Source organism: Palaemon carinicauda, chromosome 7, assembly GCF_036898095.1.
Source record: "Palaemon carinicauda isolate YSFRI2023 chromosome 7, ASM3689809v2, whole genome shotgun sequence".
Lineage (NCBI taxonomy): Eukaryota > Metazoa > Arthropoda > Malacostraca > Decapoda > Palaemonidae > Palaemon > Palaemon carinicauda.
Genome location: NC_090731.1, coordinates 167,470,779 through 167,489,870, shown reverse-complemented (window position 1 = coordinate 167,489,870; position 19,092 = coordinate 167,470,779). Strand labels below are relative to the sequence as shown.

The following is a 19,092-nucleotide window of genomic DNA, read 5'->3' as shown; positions in this document are numbered from 1 at the left end:
TTTTGCAGATTATTGAGAGAATGTTTTTCAATATTAAACTTACCCGATAATCATGTAGCTGTCAACTCCGTTGCCCGACAGAATTCTATGGAGGGATACGCCAGCTATCACAATACTAGAAGGGGGTGTACTTACCAGCGCCACCTGTGGCCAGGTACTCAATCATTTGTTGTTGACACCTCCTCAATTATTCCTCTGTCGTGCTTCCGGCTAGACGTTCTGGGATACGCTCATGGTCTTCGAGTTTATTCATGGATATTTGGTGAAGTATTCTCTTAGATTAACGGCTGTCGCATACTGGAATCCTTTTTATATTAGCTAGTTAGCTTTTATATAAACTCTGATTAACGGTTAATGAATTTTTGCTTGTTTTTGGATCACCCTTTGACTTACTCTTTGAAACAAGATGTCTGACGTTTCGCAAGCTCCCTCCCATAGACGATGTAGGTCTTGCAATAGGCGTATTCCGAAGGTCTCGGTAGATCCTCACACCGCTTGTTCTGACTGTAGGGACAGGCCCTGTCTATTAGAAAATCGGTGTGAGGAGTGCGCCGGACTTTCGGAATTGGATTTTGTACGTCTTTTAAAATATTCATCCAAGTTAGAGAGAACTAGAGTTAGGAGAAGTTCTTCTCACTCTTCTATGTTTTCCTCACCTCATGATCCCCTACCTTTTCCTACCCCTGTAGTGGCTACCCCCGAACCTACTGTGTGCCCTCCGCCTGATATGTCAACTGTTTTGCGTGCTATTCAGGCTTTAGGAGATAAAGTAGAATCAGTGGTAAGTGACCATAAGTCTCTGATGGCCGAGGTTAAAGAACTGAAGGTCAAGAGTGCAGTGGGTGGAAATAGTGCCAGTGCTGTGACGAGTGCTAGTGTCTGTGCAGTGCCAAGTGCTAGTGGTGCCAGTGTGGTGCGTGAGGATTTTTCTGTGCGAGCCAGTCGTCCTCCCAGTCCGGGACCTCTTGCAAGCTCCCATGCCCAGGGGAGAAGCAATGTCGAAGGGCTTAAGGGTTCGACAGGCCTTGTTAGGCGCACAGAATTATCCTCGGTGGTTGCGGGCGTGTCTTCCTTAGACCGTCACTCCCACCTGCAGACGATTGAGCCCGTCTTCTCGTCCGCTGATCTTCATGCAGGGAAGAAACGTTGGTCTCAGGTCTCGAGACCGCTTAAACGTAGAGTTCAGTCAGCGAGTGCTCAGCCAGGTTGTAGTCATTGGCTCAGCTCCGACTCGCCTCTGTCATCGGTCGACTGTACTCCGCCCAAGAGGAGTAAGGTTCTGCCTATACAGACCCCGACTGTGACTTTACCTCAGTCTGTTATCGTTTCTGCCGACCCCAAGTGGACCCTGCTTCAGTCCATGCAAGTTCAGCTTTCGGACTTGATGCGTGAGTGTCGGGCTGAGAGTGTTGCACCTCCTGCACTCCCTCCACCTGTTCTCGCTGCACCTGTGCTCGCCCAGCCTGCACCTGCTCCGCCTGTGCTCGCCCAGCCTGCACCTGCTCCGCCTGGTCGCAGCACCATCTGCCAGGCGTACGATGTGGAACCACTTTCGGAGTTTGCTGTTCACAGTGTTGTTCAGCCTCAGCCTTCTTTAAGGCAACCCTTGCTTTGGGATCAGGAGAGTTACGCTCTTCCTCCTCCTCCCCTTGCTGCTCCACCAGTGGTGCAACTCTCGGTTGGGGTACAACAACCTCTCCCCTCCGTGAGTCTGTCTGCTCAACCAGCGCTGCACCGAGTTCAACCCTCATCTAGGCAAGCTCATCTACACCATGCACTTGCGCCTCAGGAGCCTCAGCTTGCTAGAACTTTACCTTGTTCTGCGCAGCCTCAACCTTCTCATGCTCCACTCATCTCTCAGGAACAGGAACGGACTACTCCGCCTCCGTCCTCCGCTCAGCTGGTGTAATCCTTGGGTGCAACTCTTGCTAGGAGTCAACCTCCTTCACCCTTGCACCTGCCTTCTGCTCCGACTGTTGTTCAGCCTATGCAGTCTGAACCTCAGGTTTTCCCTCAAGTTGAGGAAACCTCTGTTGTTGTTCCTACCCGTTCTGACTCTGCGGTTCAGCATTCTGGTCCTTTTGCTTCGCTACCTTCTGCTGATGAAGTGTCGGATGATGAGGAGGCACATCTTGATCCCTCATCAGACGTGGAGGAGTCTAAGCTTTCTCCATTGTCTGTTGATTTTAGAAAGGTCTTGGCTCTACTCAGGGAGCTTTACCCTGACCACTTCGTCTCTGCTGTTCCCCGCTCTCCTCCATCTGAGTTTTCGCTAGGCGTGCAACAAGCTAAGTCGAGCTATACTAAGCTTGTCCTAGCTAGATCCTCCAAGAGGGCCTTAAGGACCTTAGGGGAGTGGCTTCAGTCTAAACAACACCTGGGCAAGACTTCCTTCATGTTCCCTCCAACGAAGCTCGCATCGAAAGGTTGCGTTTGGTATGCCACAGGGGAAGCACCAGGCTTGGGAGTTCCTGCCTCTGCCCAGGCTGACTTCTCAAGTCTGGTGGACTCGCCTAGGAGGACTGCGATGAGACGCTCGAAGGTTTGTTGGACCTTCTCAGACCTGGATCATCTTCTGAAAGGGTTGTTCAGAGCTTTCGAAATGTTCAACTTTCTCGACTGGTGCCTGGGAGCCCTCAGCAAGAAAACATCTCCTGCGGACAAAGACTCTGCCATGTTAATTATGTCCTGCATGGATAAGGCTATCAGGGATGGATCGGGTGAGCTAGCGTCGTTATTTGTATCAGGGGTGTTGAAGAAAAGGGAACAACTGTGTACCTTCCTCTCAGCCAGCATTACACCGTGCCAGCGGTCACAGCTCCTTTTTGCTCCACTCTCAAAGTTCCTCTTTCCCGAGGAGCTAGTTAAGGACTTGTCGGCTGCCCTGATACAGAAGGACACGCACGATCTTGTAGCCTCATCGGCTCGTAAGTCTAAGGTTACCACCTCTGTCCCCAAGACTTATCGCTCTCCAGTGGCTGATACCCCGGCCACTAGGTTCATACCGCCCTTTCGTGGTAGAGCCCCCAGCCGAGGAAGCTCCCGTCCAGACTCTCACAGGGGCAAGTCTAGGAAAGGACCCAGGACATCTAAGGGAAAGCACTGACTCTCAGATTCTCCAGACAACAGTAGGAGCCAGGCTCAAGATCTTCTGGCAAGCCTGGGAGAAGAGAGGTGCAGACGCACAGTCTGTCAGTTGGCTGAGGTACGGTTACAGGATTCCATTCTGCCTCAAACCGCCTCTGACCACATCGCCCATCAACCTCTCTCCCAACTACAAAGAAGAGGACAAGAGGCTAGCATTGCAACAGGAGGTGTCGCTACTTGTGCAGAAGAAGGCAGTGGTTATAGTCCGGGACCATCAATCCCCGGGCTTCTACAACCGTCTCTTTCTTGTGGCCAAAAAGACAGGAGGTTGGAGACCGGTGCTGGACGTCAGCTCTCTCAACGAGTATGTCACCAAGCAGACGTTCACAATGGAGACGACCAAGTCGGTCTTAGCAGCGGTCAGACAGGAGGACTGGATGGTCTCGTTGGACTTGAAAGATGCATACTTTCACGTTCCCATTCATCCAGACTCCCAACCTTTCCTGAGATTCGTTTTCGGAAAGGTTGTCTATCAGTTCCAAGCCCTGTGTTTTGGCCTAAGCACAGCTCCTATGGTCTTTACTCATCTGATGAGGAATGTAGCGAAATTCCTGCACTTATCGAACATCAGAGCCTCCCTCTACCTAGACGACTGGCTGTTGAGAGCCTCCACGAGTCGTCGTTGTCTGGAGAACCTCTCTTGGACTTTAGATCTAATCAGAGACCTAGGTCTATTAGTCAATATAGAGAAATCTCAACTCATTCCCTCCCAATCCATTGTGTACCTGGGAATGGAGATTCAGAGTCGGGATTTTCGGGCTTTTCCATCGGCCCCCAGGATAAACCAAGCCCTACAGTGCATCATGAGCATGCTGAAGAGGAGCAATTGCTCAGTGAGACAGTGGATGAGTCTCACAGGGACCCTCTCATCTCTGGCCCTGTTTGTCGAGCTAGGGAGACTCCACCTCCGCCCTCTTCAATTCCATCTTGCAGCTCATTGGGACAAGGGCTCGACTCTAGAAGCAGTCTCTATCCCTATCAACCAAGAGATGAAGACCACTCTCCGGTGGTGGAAGCACAATCTTCTTCTCAAGGAGGGTCTATCATTGGCCATCCAGACCCCCCATCTTCATCTCTTCTCGGATGCATCGGACTCGGGCTGGGGTGCGACCTTGGACGGACGGGAATGCTCAGGAGTATGGAACAAGGAACAAGGATTACTCCACATCAACTGCAAGGAACTGTTAGCAGTCCATCTTGCCCTGTTGAACTTCAAGTCCCTCCTGCTAGGCAAAGTGGTGGAGGTGAATTCAGACAACACCACAGCCTTGGCTTACATCTCCAAGCAAGGAGGGACCCATTCGAGGAGCCTTTACGAGATCGCAAGGGACCTCCTCATTTGGTCAAGAGGTCTAAACCTCACACTGGTCACGAGGTTCATCCAGGGCGATATGAATGTTTCAGCGGATCGCCTCAGCAGAAGGAATCAGGTCATTCCCACGGAATGGACCCTCCACAAGAGTGTGTGCAACAGACTTTGGACGTTGTGGGGTCAACCTACCATAGACCTGTTTGCCACCTCCATCACCAAGAGACTTCCGCTTTATTGTTCCCCTGTTCCAGACCCTGCAGCGGTTCATGTAGATGCTTTTCTTCTGAACTGGTCCCATCTCGACCTGTACGCATTCCCTCCGTTCAAGATTATAAACAAAGTTCTGCAGAAATTCGTCTCGCACGAAGGGACACGGCTGACGCTGGTTGCTCCCCTTTGGCCTGCAAGAGAATGGTACACAGAGGTACGTCAATGGCTAGTCGACTTCCCCAGGACTCTACCTCTAAGAGTGGACCTTCTACGTCAACCACACGTAGACAGGTTGCACCCAAACCTCCACGCTCTTCGACTGACTGCCTTCAGACTGTCGAAAGATTCGCTAGAGCTAGAGGCTTTTCGAAGGAGGCAGCCAGTGCGATTGCCAGAGCTAGAAGAATTTCCACTCGTAGAGTCTACCAGTCTAAGTGGGAGGTCTTCCGAAGCTGGTGTAGAGCCAATTCAATATCCTCTACCAATACCTCTGTGATCCAAATAGCTGACTTCCTTCTTCATCTTAGGAATGAGAGATCCCTTTCAACATCTACGATTAAAGGGTATAGGAGCATGTTGGCCTCAGTCCTCCGCCACAAGGGTTTGGACCTGTCTTCCAACAAGGACCTTCAAGACATTCTCAAGTCTTTTGAGACGTCTAAAGAACGTCGTCTTTCCACTCCAGGCTGGAATCTGGACGTAGTCTTAAGGTTCCTTATGACATCTAGGTTCGAACCTCTCCAGTCAGCTTCCTTCAAGGATCTTACCCTCAAGACTGCTTTTCTCGTTTGCCTTGCAACAGCTAAGAGAGTCAGTGAGGTTCATGCCTTCAGCAAGAACATTGGTTTCACAACCGAATCAGCTACATGTTCTTTTCAGCTTGGATTCCTAGCAAAGAACGAGCTTCCTTCACGTCCTTGGCCTAGATCGTTCGAAATACCTAGCCTCTCCAACATGGTAGGTAACGAACTAGAGAGAGTTCTTTGCCCTGTCAGAGCTCTCAAATATTATCTGAAGAGGTCTAAACCTATTCGAGGACAGTCAGAAGCCTTATGGTGTGCCATCAAGAAACCCTCGAGACCCATGTCCAAGAATGGGCTTTCGTACTATATAAGGCTTCTGATCAGAGAAGCACATTCTCACTTAAAGGAGGAAGACCTTGCATTGCTGAAGGTAAGGACCCACGAAGTAAGAGCTGTAGCTACTTCGTTGGCCTTTAATAAAAACCGTTCTCTGCAGAGCATTATGGATGCAACCTATTGGAGGAGCAAGTCAGTGTTTGCATCATTTTATCTGAAAGATGTCCAGTCTCTTTACGAGAACTGCTACACCCTGGGACCATTCGTAGCAGCGAGTGCAGTAGTAGGTGAGGGCTCAGCCACTACATTCCCATAATCCCATAACCTTTTTAACCTTTCTCTTGAATACTTTTATTGTTGTTTTTATGGTTGTTACGGTAGGCTAAGAAGCCTTCCGCATCCTTGGATTTGGCGGGTGGTCTATTCATTCTTGAGAAGCGCCTGGGTTAAAGGTTTGGTAGAGGTCCTTTAGTAGGGTTGCAACCCCTTGTACTTTGGCACCTTTGGGTTGATTCAGCCTCCAAGAGGAACGCTGCGCTCAGTAAGGAAGACGAACTTTAAATAAAAGGCAGAGTAACGGTTCTATTCGACTTCCTTACCAGGTACTTATTATTTCATTGTTATTTGAGATAACTGTTATATGAAATTTGGGATACTTAGCTATCCTTTAATCATGTACACTGGTTTTCACCCACCTCCCTGGGTGTGAATCAGCTACATGATTATCGGGTAAGTTTAATATTGAAAAATGTTATTTTTATTAATAAAATAAATTTTTGAATATACTTACCCGATAATCATGATTTAATCGACCCTCCCTTTCCTCCCCAGAGAGAACCAGTGGACCGAGGAATAATTGAGGAGGTGTCAACAACAAATGATTGAGTACCTGGCCACAGGTGGCGCTGGTAAGTACACCCCCTTCTAGTATTGTGATAGCTGGCGTATCCCTCCATAGAATTCTGTCGGGCAACGGAGTTGACAGCTACATGATTATCGGGTAAGTATATTCAAAAATTTATTTTATTAATAAAAATAACATTTTTCCACAATATTTAAAAGAGAATTGTGCTGTTTTGTGCTGTGACTGCTTTTTATTAGTTAAATTTCAGGTATCATTTGCCAGTAAACATGTAATTATAACAATTTTTTTTTCTAACAGAGCTGATGGGAGCATTGAAATATGGAATTGCAAACACAATCCCTTCATGCAACTTGTATTACCAGGTAAATAGTCTTAAAATTTAAAGTGTTATAATAAATTAGTTATGTTGCTTAACAGACCCATTCGTTAATCTTTATCACCCATTTCTTGTGATAAAATGTTTTTTAAGAGAAAAATTACAAAACAGTATGAAAATGTTAGTAGGCAAAGACTCTGCCTTCATATATATTCTACAATACAGTGCATTAGTTTCTTGCTGTTAGTTGGTATTCTTTCGTCTTCACCTTTGAGGAAACCTTTCAGAGACTTGCAGGTTTTAAAGAATTTAAACTTCTGCTTACTTTCTACTATCTATTTTTATTAATAATTTTGATGATTTGTTTCTGCATTTGGTAATCTTTTTTTTTTACTAAATTGGTTATACATTATAGTTATCCTATATGCAGTAGATGCTTTTGAGTGTTGGTAAATGGTTTTTGAGATAGCTCTCGTATTTCCTGTGTTTCTTTGCTAAGTAATTGAAAGATAATTAGTGTCAGTTTAAAACTAAGCTAAGTTCTTTCCCTACTTTTATGTGTGTATAGTGAACCCTTGTTTATCGCGGTAGATAGGTTCCAGACCCGGCCGCGATAGATGAAAATCCGCGAAGTAGTGACACCATATTTACCTATTTATTTAACATGTATATTCAGACTTTTAAAACCTTCCCTTGTACGTAGTACTGTTAACAAACTACCCTTTAATGTACAGAACACTTAATGCATGTACTACAGTACCCTAAGCTAAAACAGGCACAAATATTAAAGGCGATTTTATATCATGCGTTTCCTAAACACGCCAAAAAGCACGATAAAAAATGGCAACCAATGTTTTGTTTACGTTTCTCTGATCATAATGAAGAAACAAACGCATTTACTGTACACATCTGTGTATAGGTTAGTTTTTGCATCGATTATATTGATTATTCAGTACAGTATGTTGATTTTGTTATTACCAATATGTATATATATATATATATATGGGTTATGAAAAAAATCCGCGAAGTGGTGAATCCGCGATGGTCGAACCGCGAAGTAGCGAGGGTTCACTGTAGTTAATTCCTGCATTATTATAGAATTCCTCTTAAATATGTAAATTTGATTAAGTCTGTTCATGACCATAACAAGTACAAAGTTAATGTTAGTGGAGTCCTATCAAATGAATTTCCGGTGAACAGTGGAGTACTCCAAAGGAATGTGTTGTTACCAATGTTGTTTATCCTCCTCATGGATTTTGTAATGCATAGAACAGTTGGGGATGATGGAGAAGGATTGGACTCGATTCGTAACAGGAAATTAATTGACCTAAAGTATGCTGATGACGCTGTCCTTATTAGCAGAACACCACAGGACTTGCAAAGCTTGCTTACCAGAATGCATGAAATATCACATGAGGTTGCGGTCACGATAAATAGAGGGAAGACAGAGATGATGAGAACGGAATATGCAATGGAAGATAAAATATCATTGGAAGGAGAAAGGATTAATGAGGGGAAATCATTTAAAAATTTAGGCACTATGATCTCTAATATAGGATCTTTAGAATTTGAGTTTAATGAAATATTGAAAAGTGCAAATCAGACAGTGGCTAGGTTAAGTAAAATTTGTAAATCAAATCACCTGAAATGATATACAGTATAACAATCCGGCTATATATCAGTTTAGTGAGATCGGTGTTACTGTATGGACACGAGTCGTGGTATGACAATGAAACAATATCCAACATATTTTGTAGATTTTAGAATAAAGCCCTCAGAAGAATATTGGGAGTTAGATGGCAGGAAAGGATTACAAATGAAGCTATAAGAGAGATTACTTGAGTGCCATATGTGGATGAGATCATGGTAAGCGGTAGATGGAGATGGTTCGGGCTTGCTATCCTCACTCCCCAAGAGAGATTGGTTCACAAAAGTTTCAACTGGGCTCCACAAGGCACTACAGTAGAAGAGTTGGAAGACCCAGGCCTACATGGCTTAGGGCTATGAAGCGTGAGGGAGGAGATGATGAATGGAGAAGTATTGATTTAAAAGCTCGAGATGGAGATGACTGGCAAAATCAGACCGAGGCCCTTAGCGTCAATAGGCGTGGGAGGAGATGATAATGATGAATTGTTTTTTATTTTTATCTTTTGTTGTTGTTGTTAAACAAGTTGTGTCTGTTTTCTTTATCATCCCCTTTGCCCCTTCCCTGTATAATTTAGTCTAATTAGTTTAATTTTTAGTGATAATTTCATGTTATTGTACAGTATATGCCTTTAGATTAAATTTCTTTAAATACTGGTTACCTATTAGTATCCCTTATCAATTCTACCTGAAAATTCATGTGCTATTGCTTGTATGATGGAAAAAGTTCATCAATCACTATAAAATTATTAAAAAAATTTTCCTCCAATAGCCCAAAACAATGAGCTGATGTAAGCTTATAGTGATAGAGTCAGGCGTGACCTAGCTTCAACGTACCCAGAATGCCATCAGTCATTCCTTCAAAAGTAAAAAATTTCATAATTTGCTTTGTTTTCACTTGTGTTCCCTTTGCTCTGAGCAGCGAAAGGCTATTGCTCAGCCATGAGCCAAGTCTTTAGGCTGAAAGGCCTTGACCTCCTTTGTCATTGAAACTTTTATTACTGTTTAGCAGTTTAGAGCAGTCTTGTCTTCCAACAAGGTTAGACCACCAGTTTGAGACATTATCAAAGCCCTCAGATCTTTAAAAACAACCCCATACAAACCCCAGAGTAGGGCCTCCAACCGGGATCTTAAAGACATTTTACTTGCTAGCCCTGGTCTCGGTCAAACAGGTTGGCAAAATCCACAAATTATCATACTCTGTCTCATACCGAGGAATGGAGGAAAGTCTATCCCTTCATGCCTGAATTTATAGCTAAGACTCAGAACCCCGCTTTTCACGAACCTAGGTTTGAGACTTTTCTATTTCTTCTCTCTGGGAAGTACTCAGAGATTCAGATCAGTTGCTTTGTCCTAGGACAGCTCTAAGACAGTATCCGAAGTTCACACAAAATCTGTTCATTGGTTACAGTGCAGGAACATCAAATGGTTAGTGACTCTGTAGAACTGTACCAAGCTTGCAATCATGGAGTCGGGGAAATAGGAGCTACTTTACCCTTCAGTAGGAACCTGTCAGTAGGGTAATTTTTGAAAGTAGGAGTCTATAATCACCAGATGACCTTCAAGGCCCATTACCTAAGGGATTGTAGCCACAATTATTTCAACATGTTCTCCCTGGGTGTGGAAGCTTCTCAACAAGTTGTGTAGCATTTTTTGCAAGAATCGACAAAGACCACATGGAGGTCCTATAAAGCTCAAGCCGCAGGAAATATTTCACAAATTTGCAGGCCCTCAAGCGATCCGCGCTCGAACAGTGAATGGATGTCAGATAACCCTTCGACCCTCAAGTATCCTTGGCTAGCCTAGTCCTGATGAAGCAAGTAGGAAACTGCATGACTTAGTGATGTCACAGATTATTCTGAATAATAAAGGATATCCAGGAGTTCTGTTACAGGACCCAACCATTCACAATATCATATCCTTCTTCATCTCTTCCCTAAAAGTAGTGACTTGGGAAGCAGAATGACTTGCCTTCTGTTTCTCGGAGGAGACTGCAATTCCTCATATAATGGAAAGAATAAGGGAAGATCCTAGAACACTTTCTTTCTGGGATTTTAAGTTAATCAAATGTCCTTTCCCTACAGGCAAGGAGACATAGGGACCATCCTGGATTCGTGCACAGAAAGTTAGATATATCTAATCTTTCCCAGTCAGGGTCACAAATCTTGAAGACAAGAGTTGGTAACGACAGAACTGTCTCTGCCCATTATACCTAGCTCCTTCATGGGAGAAGAAACATCTGGTCTAAAATACATTCTGAACATATTCTCCACGGCTATAAGTTTTCCTTGACTGTGCTAAGAGTTCCTGGTCGTGGCCTAACATAACACATGCTGCATCTTCACGATCAGGTCATTAGGAGATTGACAGACATCATCACTTTCACTCCTGTAGAGGACCAAAGTGCTTGGACCTTTTTTTGGGATAGTAAACCAGCCAGGTTGTTGAAAGGATTTCATCCCAACTAAGGATAAGTGTCCTATTAACAGGCAAGGGTTTATATTTTTGTAGGAACAAATCACAGATTTTAAAAGTAATGTTTATTTATCTTGATTACACAAACCTTAGTCCTTTAGGTTATACTTCCTGCCTCACAGTTCCTATGCTGAAGGCCAAAATGAAGGCTCAGTAGCCTGTGGGGATTCCTGGCCACCCAGGAGTGACTACCGCCACCTCATTCAAGTTTAACATCCGTATCAAGCTTCACTGAAAGCTTACTCCTATTAAAGTACTCAGGTTTGTATAATTAGGAGAAATAAAAATTAAATAAAAAACTTGTGATTTTGATATGCCAAATTTTCATGAACTACCTGCACAGTAAAAGTTTTTTTTTGTATTTATTTGCTGTTCCTGAATTAGATCCCTATTATATAATTTTGATAGTTGTATTCATCAGCTTGAATCCTGAATGAGTGAAGGTTACTTATTTCTTATTAATGAATATTGCAATATTGCTTCTCTTGTGTAATTATTGTGCAGTATTGTACCTATTTATGTTAATTGCTGTGATGGTCAAACTTGGTGATATAAAGAAATTTATTTTTTGTCCCTCAGCTGTTGATGAAGACGCTTCTGTAGAAGGCCTTGCATGGTGTAACGACCGATTATTCAGTGTTGGTCTTCATGGCTATGTCCTAGAATATGATTTGGCTTTGTGTAATGTTAAAAGCCGAACTGCAGTTACAGGTGGGCCAACTTGGTGTGTGGCTCTCTCACCGGATAAAACAAAATTGGCGGTAAGTCAATTGGTGGTTGATTTTTGTTTTATTTTTTAATCAAAATTACTTTTAGTTGATAAGTAATTTTTAGAAGTTTTTAAAGAATTTCTTAATTTGTTCCTACCCAAATACAAACAATTGTCCTTTAATAAGAAGATGATTTCAGTGAAGTTGGAAGTCAGCTGTTAAAATTCATAATTAGGTGTCAGTAGTTACTGAATGTTGCCCACGGATCTTTGGGTCCTGAGATAGCTGCTCAGTAGTAACATGTTTGGCATAAATCTCAAGGAGAGGTAGAATGACAGGTTCTACCTCTTTCTTGTGGGCTGAAGCAACTGCATCTGCTACACGTTGGTTAAACGTCTCATGGTGGTTATTTATGTGATAGAGCGCCTATCTTGTAGATTTTGCCAGAAAGTGACTCCTCCATCCTCCTGGAAAGTGGGAGGAGGGGTAGGTTTCTTACCAAAATTTTCTCTTGATGTGCTTGGTTTAACACTGCAAATGTCAACTCCCTATTAGCAATATAAGTAAATGTTTTAATGGTAGTTCTGAAAATATGAAAAGTGTTTACAAATTTGAAACTTTTTTTATTTTATAAAATAATATAATGAATTTTAAATATTTCCAATGTGAGCGACATCAGTAAGGTTCAGATGTGTCAATTAAATTTGAAAAAAGTTAATAGAGTACCACATATTTTAGCCAAAAATTACCAGTGTACTGTATATTTTATATTTTCATCTGTTGATCTAATGCTTTATTTTATTTTTTTTTATAGGCCGGTACAGAAGAAGGATATGTATGTTTGTTTGATGTCTGCAGTTCCAACATAATGTATAATAAGACACTGGAAAAACAAGAAGGTTAGTCAAAATGAGATGTAGTGTATTATAGTGGCTTGAATTGTACAAGTTGCATCATAAAAAATTATCCATGATAATTCATCAATGGTCCTTCTAGATACAGTAACTGAAAATCACAATAAATGTGAAAAAAATCTTCCCCAAATGCATAGAATTTAATAATTTTTATGCAGTAGCAATTCATTTTAACAACCATGGATGACTTTGCAAATTAAATAGGATAAATGAATGTTTTTGAAGATGGTGCAAGATATAATAAATGAATGTTTATAGTTAGTTTCATTCTTAAATTTTATAGATAGAAAAATCAAAATTAATATGCACTAGTTAGTTTCATTCTTAAATTTTATAGATAGAAAAATGAAAATTAATATGCACGGATAAATTAGCACAAACCGTAGTTCATCAGTTAACTAGGTACAGTACTTGGAATACTAGCATAAAAAATTCAAATTAGTTTACGAGCATTGTATCGGTGTGCGACCGTATATTTCTTGAGTCATCAGAAGTCAAAACCCTGTAAGAGGTTAGAGCCGTAAGTGTACTACAAGTGGTTCACTGCAGGTATTAAAAGGTCTTTGCAACATCCTTTCGGCTTCTAGCTGCACTTGCCTTTTAGCCTTCTACTATACTGAACTTCCATTCCCGATTCCTTTTTTCCATCTAGTTGTTCAACCATTCACTATTTTTCAATATTTAACTTAGCCGGTGATTATAATAGCTGCAACTCTGTTGCTCGACAGAAAACTCTAAGGTAAAAACTCGCCAGCGATCGCTACACAGGTTGCGGGTGTGCCCAACAGCGCCATCTGTCGTCCAGATACCCAGTACTCAATGTAAACAAAGAACTCAAATTTCTCTCTGTCGTGCTCCCGACAAGACGTAATTACTCGCTGTTGCTAAACTGGAGTTTTTTCACAACTAATTGGTGAAGTACTTTATTCTAGTTTTGAGCTTTCGCTATGCAGGTGTTTTATCTTCATCTTAAATCTTGAACTCGTTTTGGATAGATTTAATTATGGTGACAAAGAGAGTATGGACTTTCTTTCACTTTTAAATGGCCGACCCTTCCCTTAGACGGAAGTGTCTTGAGGCTTTTAGTAATTATCTTATCACGTTATAGATTTTCCTCTATATATTTTATATCTCTCCGCCTTTATTAGGCCTCTTCGATTAACTTTCCATTTATTATAAACATATAAAAATAAATTTTAATGTTTTGTTTATATAGTCCTTTCCTGTGAGTAGGCGGTCCTAACTTGGAAACCGAAGTTAATCAACGTTGAGCCCTTTATATCGTAATTAGCTTTTAAAGAGCTAAGGATTTAAAACTTTTTAAATGTAATATTTTATGGAAGAATTTCTTTGATAGTCTTCGTACTGTTTTCAAAGATGAACTAACGTTTAGTTTATTTATGCTACGCAGTTGTTGACGTTCAGGACGTTCAACATGCGCTCTATCGTTACGATAGAGAGAGAGTGTATCACGGTTTCACTTTGCAGTAAGAGTAAATCGATTCTGACGTTTTGTTCATTCTTTCTTAGCTTAAATGTTTTAAATTCTAATTTAAAGGAACTTTTTATTTGAAAAACCTTTCAGTTTTTTCCTTTAGTCAAATAACATGTTTTTTTGACGAAATATAATTGGGCTCTTCTCTTAGGTGCGAAATCAAGAGAGAAAGAGAGAGAGAGATTGAGACGGAGGGAGAGAGAGGAGAGAAAACGTTCCGTTCAAGCGGGTAACGTTGTTCTCGTGTTACTCGCGTCCCTAGTCGCTGTACGGGGAGGAAGGATAAAACGTTTTTAGGTTTTTATTCTCGTCCCCAGGCTATGTGCGGTGAGAGATTGAAAACGTAGTTTATATGAACTAGTGTTTAGTCTCTTTCCCAGCCACTGATTTTTTTATCTTAAAATATGTTTTCTGTTTTTTGCTGGTATTAATGAGCTTGCATTATACGACTGATTTCGCAATTACTACCTTTTAATGAAGGGTAGAATTGCGTGTTTCAGGTAGAAATAAGTGCAAAACAGAAAATCGAAGTGATAAAGTGATATGCGCAAAGTGTTACAGTGTTGCGTCCGAGGCGCAAAGTGTTACAGTGTTGCGTCCGAGGGTTCGTCTGTTCGTGCCTGTCGTTCACCTAGTCCGGGACCTCTTACATGCTCCCAAGCCCAGGGGAGAAGTAATGTCAAACGACTTATGGGTTCGAGAGGCCTTGACCAACGAACAGACGTTTTCCCTCTATGGTATCGGGTGTATCTTACCAAGATCTCCCCTACCATAAGACGAGAGAGACGTTGTTTCTCCTCGTCATCCGAAGGCTTTTCGCATAAGAAACCTGTCACAAGGTTTCGAAGCCCTTAAGCGAAAGTCAGTCCTTTCAGGACAGGTCCAGCGTCCTGGTTACAACCATTAGGACAGCTCTGACCCTATGCAGTCATCGGATAACTGCTCGCCGCCTAACAAAGCGTAACACAGACTCCGAGAGTCTTTTTTTGTAGGCAAAGTGTTGCGGTCACAGACGTTACCCTCGTCTCTTACCACAACCATTTCCGTTGATCCTTATGGGTTGTATGGCAAGACATGCAGTATATGCTTGCCTCCCTTATGGAAGACTATTCTGCCGATTAGTCCGTTGAGTCTAGCCGTTTATCTCATCGATATCCTGGCTTTCAGCCAACCTAACGTTCCTTTGTGCTTACTGTTGACGTTGGCGTAGCTTAGTCACGTCAGTCAGGTTGTTTAGAACCACACTCGATGCGGTCTCGTGTGGTTTTTCAGCCGCATTTGGACGTTAGGCCACTTGCTGATGCTCCTGTTGACGTTCAAGACGTTCACTAACAATCGGAGTTGACTTGTTTTGACGCTGTGCGTCAACCTCCGCATTCTAGAGTTGTTTTCACTGCTCAGTCTAGGCAGTCAAAGCAGTCTCGAGTGGACGCTGTGCGTCCTCACGCACCTGTTGTGGTTGACAGTTGTTGACAGTTCACAGACTGTCAAGCAGTTACATGACGTTGCTTTCTGATCCGCTACTAATGCACCAGTGAGTGTGGACTCTGCTTGTAAAGCATTGCCACCACGGTAGGTCTCTCCCTTGCTTGAGACTCAGCTTTTATCGGACAAGGTTCCTGTAGATGAGGAAGTTGCTGTTCTCCCTCCTACTGATATTCCCTTGAGGACTCTGTCAGATGGAGAGGAGCCTAAAGCTGCTTAGCCTCCTATGGACTTTAATCAAATCATGATGATTTTTTTTAAGGATCTTTGTCCGGATCTTTTGTAACTGCTGCTCCTCGTTCGCCTAAACGTCAGAGCTTACACTAGGCCTAGCTACTTCGAAGCCGTTGTTTTTAAGCTAGTGCTCTCTCGCTCACCTAGAGAGCGTTACGTTGGCTAGGCGACTGGTTTTTCACCAGGAGTTTGGGGGATACAGCCTTTGCTTTCCCTTCTTTTAAACTGGTTTATAGAGCGAGAGTCTGATATTACACAAGAGAAGTTCTCGGCTTGGGAGTTCATGCCTCTGCCCAGATAGACTTCTCAATTCTCGTAGACTCTCCCTGGCGCCTGGCCAGGAGACGCTCCAAGTTGTTTACAGGTCAACTTCACAGCTGTTTTCGAGCCTTTGAAGTTTTGCTGTACAATTATGTCACGCATAACAAGGCTTTCAGGGATGGTAAACGGTACCGCCTCAGTCGCTAACCCCGTCTGTTGCCACACCTGCTCCCGTAGACCCTAAATGGGCTTTGCTGCAAGACATGCAGTCCAAGCTTGCGTCCTTGTTAGAGGACTTTAATGCGGAGAAGGTTGCTACCGAACCTTCTGGCCAACAACCTTCCAACCGGTCGGTTGTGCGCCCTGTTGACGCTGAGGTAACCTACTCGCGTCTGCCAGTTGAGGTGGTCCCTCCACCGATGCGACCCAGTGTGGGTTGCCAGCCGCATGTTGACGTTAAGCGATGCTCGGAGGTGGTTGTTGACGTTCAGGACGTTCAACAACCAGCAGAGGTGACTTGTTGTGACGCAGTGCGTCAACCTCAGCAACCCGGTAGGGTGTTGACTGCACAACCCAGACGGTCTAGACAGTCTCGGGTTGACGCTGTGCTTCCTCGCGCACCCATGGTTGTTGACAGTTCACAGACTGTGCAGCAGTTCCATGATATTGCGTCCGGCTCCGTCACGCATCCACCAGTGCGACCGGACTCAGCGAGCCAGACGTTGCCCACTCCGTTGCCGTTTCCTCATCAGGATGAGGAACCCTCTGATGAGGACGTTGCTGAACAACAAGACGATCAGCCCCCAAAATAGATCAAGCCCTGCCATCCATCCAGAAGATGCTGAAGAAGGAACGCTGCTCAGTCAGGCTGTGGATGAGTCTGGTAGGGACGCTGTCATCCGTGGAACAATTTGTGTCACTAGGAAGACTACACCTCCGTCCTCTTTAATACCATCTAGCTTTTCACTGGAAAAAGGACAAGACGCTAGAAGCGGTCTCGATCCCGGTTTCCGAAAAGATAAAGTCTTGTCTGACTTGGTGGAAGGACAATATCAACCTAAGAGAGGGTCTTCCCCTGGCTGTTCAGACTCCCAACCACGTTCTCTTCTCGGACGCATCGGACGTGGGCTGGGGCGCGACACTAGACGGTCGGGAATGCTCAGGACTGTGGAACTCGAGTCAGAGGAGCATGCATATCAACTGCAAGGAGCTGTTGGCAGTACATCTGGCCTTGAAAAGCTTCAAGTCTCTCCTTCGAGGCAAAGTGGTGGAAGTTAACTCGGACATCACCACGGCCTTGGCGTACATCTCCAAACAAGGAGGTACCCACTCACTGACGTTGTACGAGATCACAAGGGACCTGCTCATCTGGTCAAAAGGTCAAGACATCTCCCTAGTAACGAGGTTCATCCAAGGCAACTTGAACGTCATAGCAGATTGTCTCAGTCGGAAAGGGCAAGTAATTCCAACCGAATGGACCCTCCACAAGGATGTATGCAAGAGACTTTGGGCCACTTGGGGTAAACCATCCATAGATCTCTTTGCAACCTCGCTGACCAAGAGGCTTCCAATCTATTGCTCTCCAGTCCCGGACCCAGCAGCAATACATATAGATGCTTTCCTCCTAGATTGGTCACATCTGGATCTCTACGCATTCCCACCGTTCAAGATTGTCAACAAGGTACTGCAGAAGTTCGCCTCTCACGAAGGGACAAGGTTGACGTTAGTTGCTTCCCTCTGGCCCGCGAGAGAATGGTTCACCGAGATACTTCGATGGCTAGTAGACGTTCCCAGAACTCTTCCTCTAAGAGTGGACCTTCTACGTCAGCCACACGTAAAGAAGGTACACCAAAGCCTCCACGCTCTTCGTCTGACTGCCTTCAGACTATCGAAAGACTCTCGAGAGCTAGAGGCTTTTCGAAGGAGGCAGCCAGGGAGATTGCTAGAGCAAGGAGAACATCCACCCTTAGAGTCTACCAATCGAAGTGAGAAGTCTTCCGAAACTGGTGCAAGTCAGTATCTGTATCCTCGACCAGTACCTCTGTAACTCAAATAGCTGACTTCCTCTTATACCTGAGGAAAGAACGATCTCTTTCAGCTCCCACTATCAAGGGTTACAGAAGCATGTTGGCATCAGTCTTCCGTCACAGAGGCTTAGATCTTTCCAACAATAAAGATCTACAGGACCTCCTTAAGTCTTTTGAGACCACGAAGGAGCGTCGTTTGGTTACACCTGGTTGGAATTTAGACGTGGTACTAAGATTCCTTATGTCAGACAGGTTCGAGCCGCTACAATCAGCCTCCCTGAAAGATCTCACCTTAAAGACTCTTTTCCTGGTATGCTTAGCCACAGCTAAAAGAGTCAGTGAGATTCATGCCTTCAGCAAGAACATCGGATTTTCGTCAGAAAAAGCTACATGTTCGCTACAACTTGGTTTTCTAGCCAAAACGAGCTGCCTTCTCGACCTTGGCCGAAATCGTTCGATATTCCAAGCTTATCGAATATGGTTGGCAATGAACTAGAAAGAGTCTTATGCCCTGTGAGAGCTCTTAAGTTCTATTTAAAACGAACTAAACCTTTACGAGGCCTGTCTGAAGCTTTATGGTGTTCAGTTAAGAAACCATCTTTGCCTATGTCAAAGAATGCTTTATCCTATTTTATCAGACTGTTAATACGAGAAGCTCATTCCCATCTGAGTGAGGAAGACCAAGCTTTGCTGAAGGTAAGGACACAGGAAGTTAGAGCTGTCGCAACTTCCGTGGCCTTTAAACAAAATAGATCTCTGCAAAGTATAATGGACGCAACCTATTGGAGAAGCAAGTCAGTGTTCGCGTCTTTTTATCTTAAGGATGTCCAGTCTCTTTACGAGAACTGCTACACACTGGGACCATTCGTAGCAGCGAGTGCAGTAGTGGGTGAGGGCTCAACCACTACAATTCCCTAA

General features: G+C 43.8%; 1 protein-coding gene across 2 annotated transcripts in view; it reads left to right on the top strand.

Moving 5' to 3' along the window:
* l(3)72Dn (UTP4 small subunit processome component l(3)72Dn) overlaps nucleotides 1-19,092 on the top strand; it is a 58,736-nt gene that overhangs the window by 18,384 nt on the left and 21,260 nt on the right. Inside the window, exons 2-4 of one of the 2 annotated variants that reach the window (XM_068376410.1) lie at nucleotides 6,911-6,975; nucleotides 11,628-11,809; nucleotides 12,573-12,657. In XM_068376410.1, the coding sequence (XP_068232511.1) occupies nucleotides 6,911-6,975; nucleotides 11,628-11,809; nucleotides 12,573-12,657 (332 nt within the window). The remainder of the gene's footprint in view (nucleotides 1-6,910; nucleotides 6,976-11,627; nucleotides 11,810-12,572; nucleotides 12,658-19,092) is intronic. The other variant, XM_068376409.1, reaches the window with a different exon arrangement.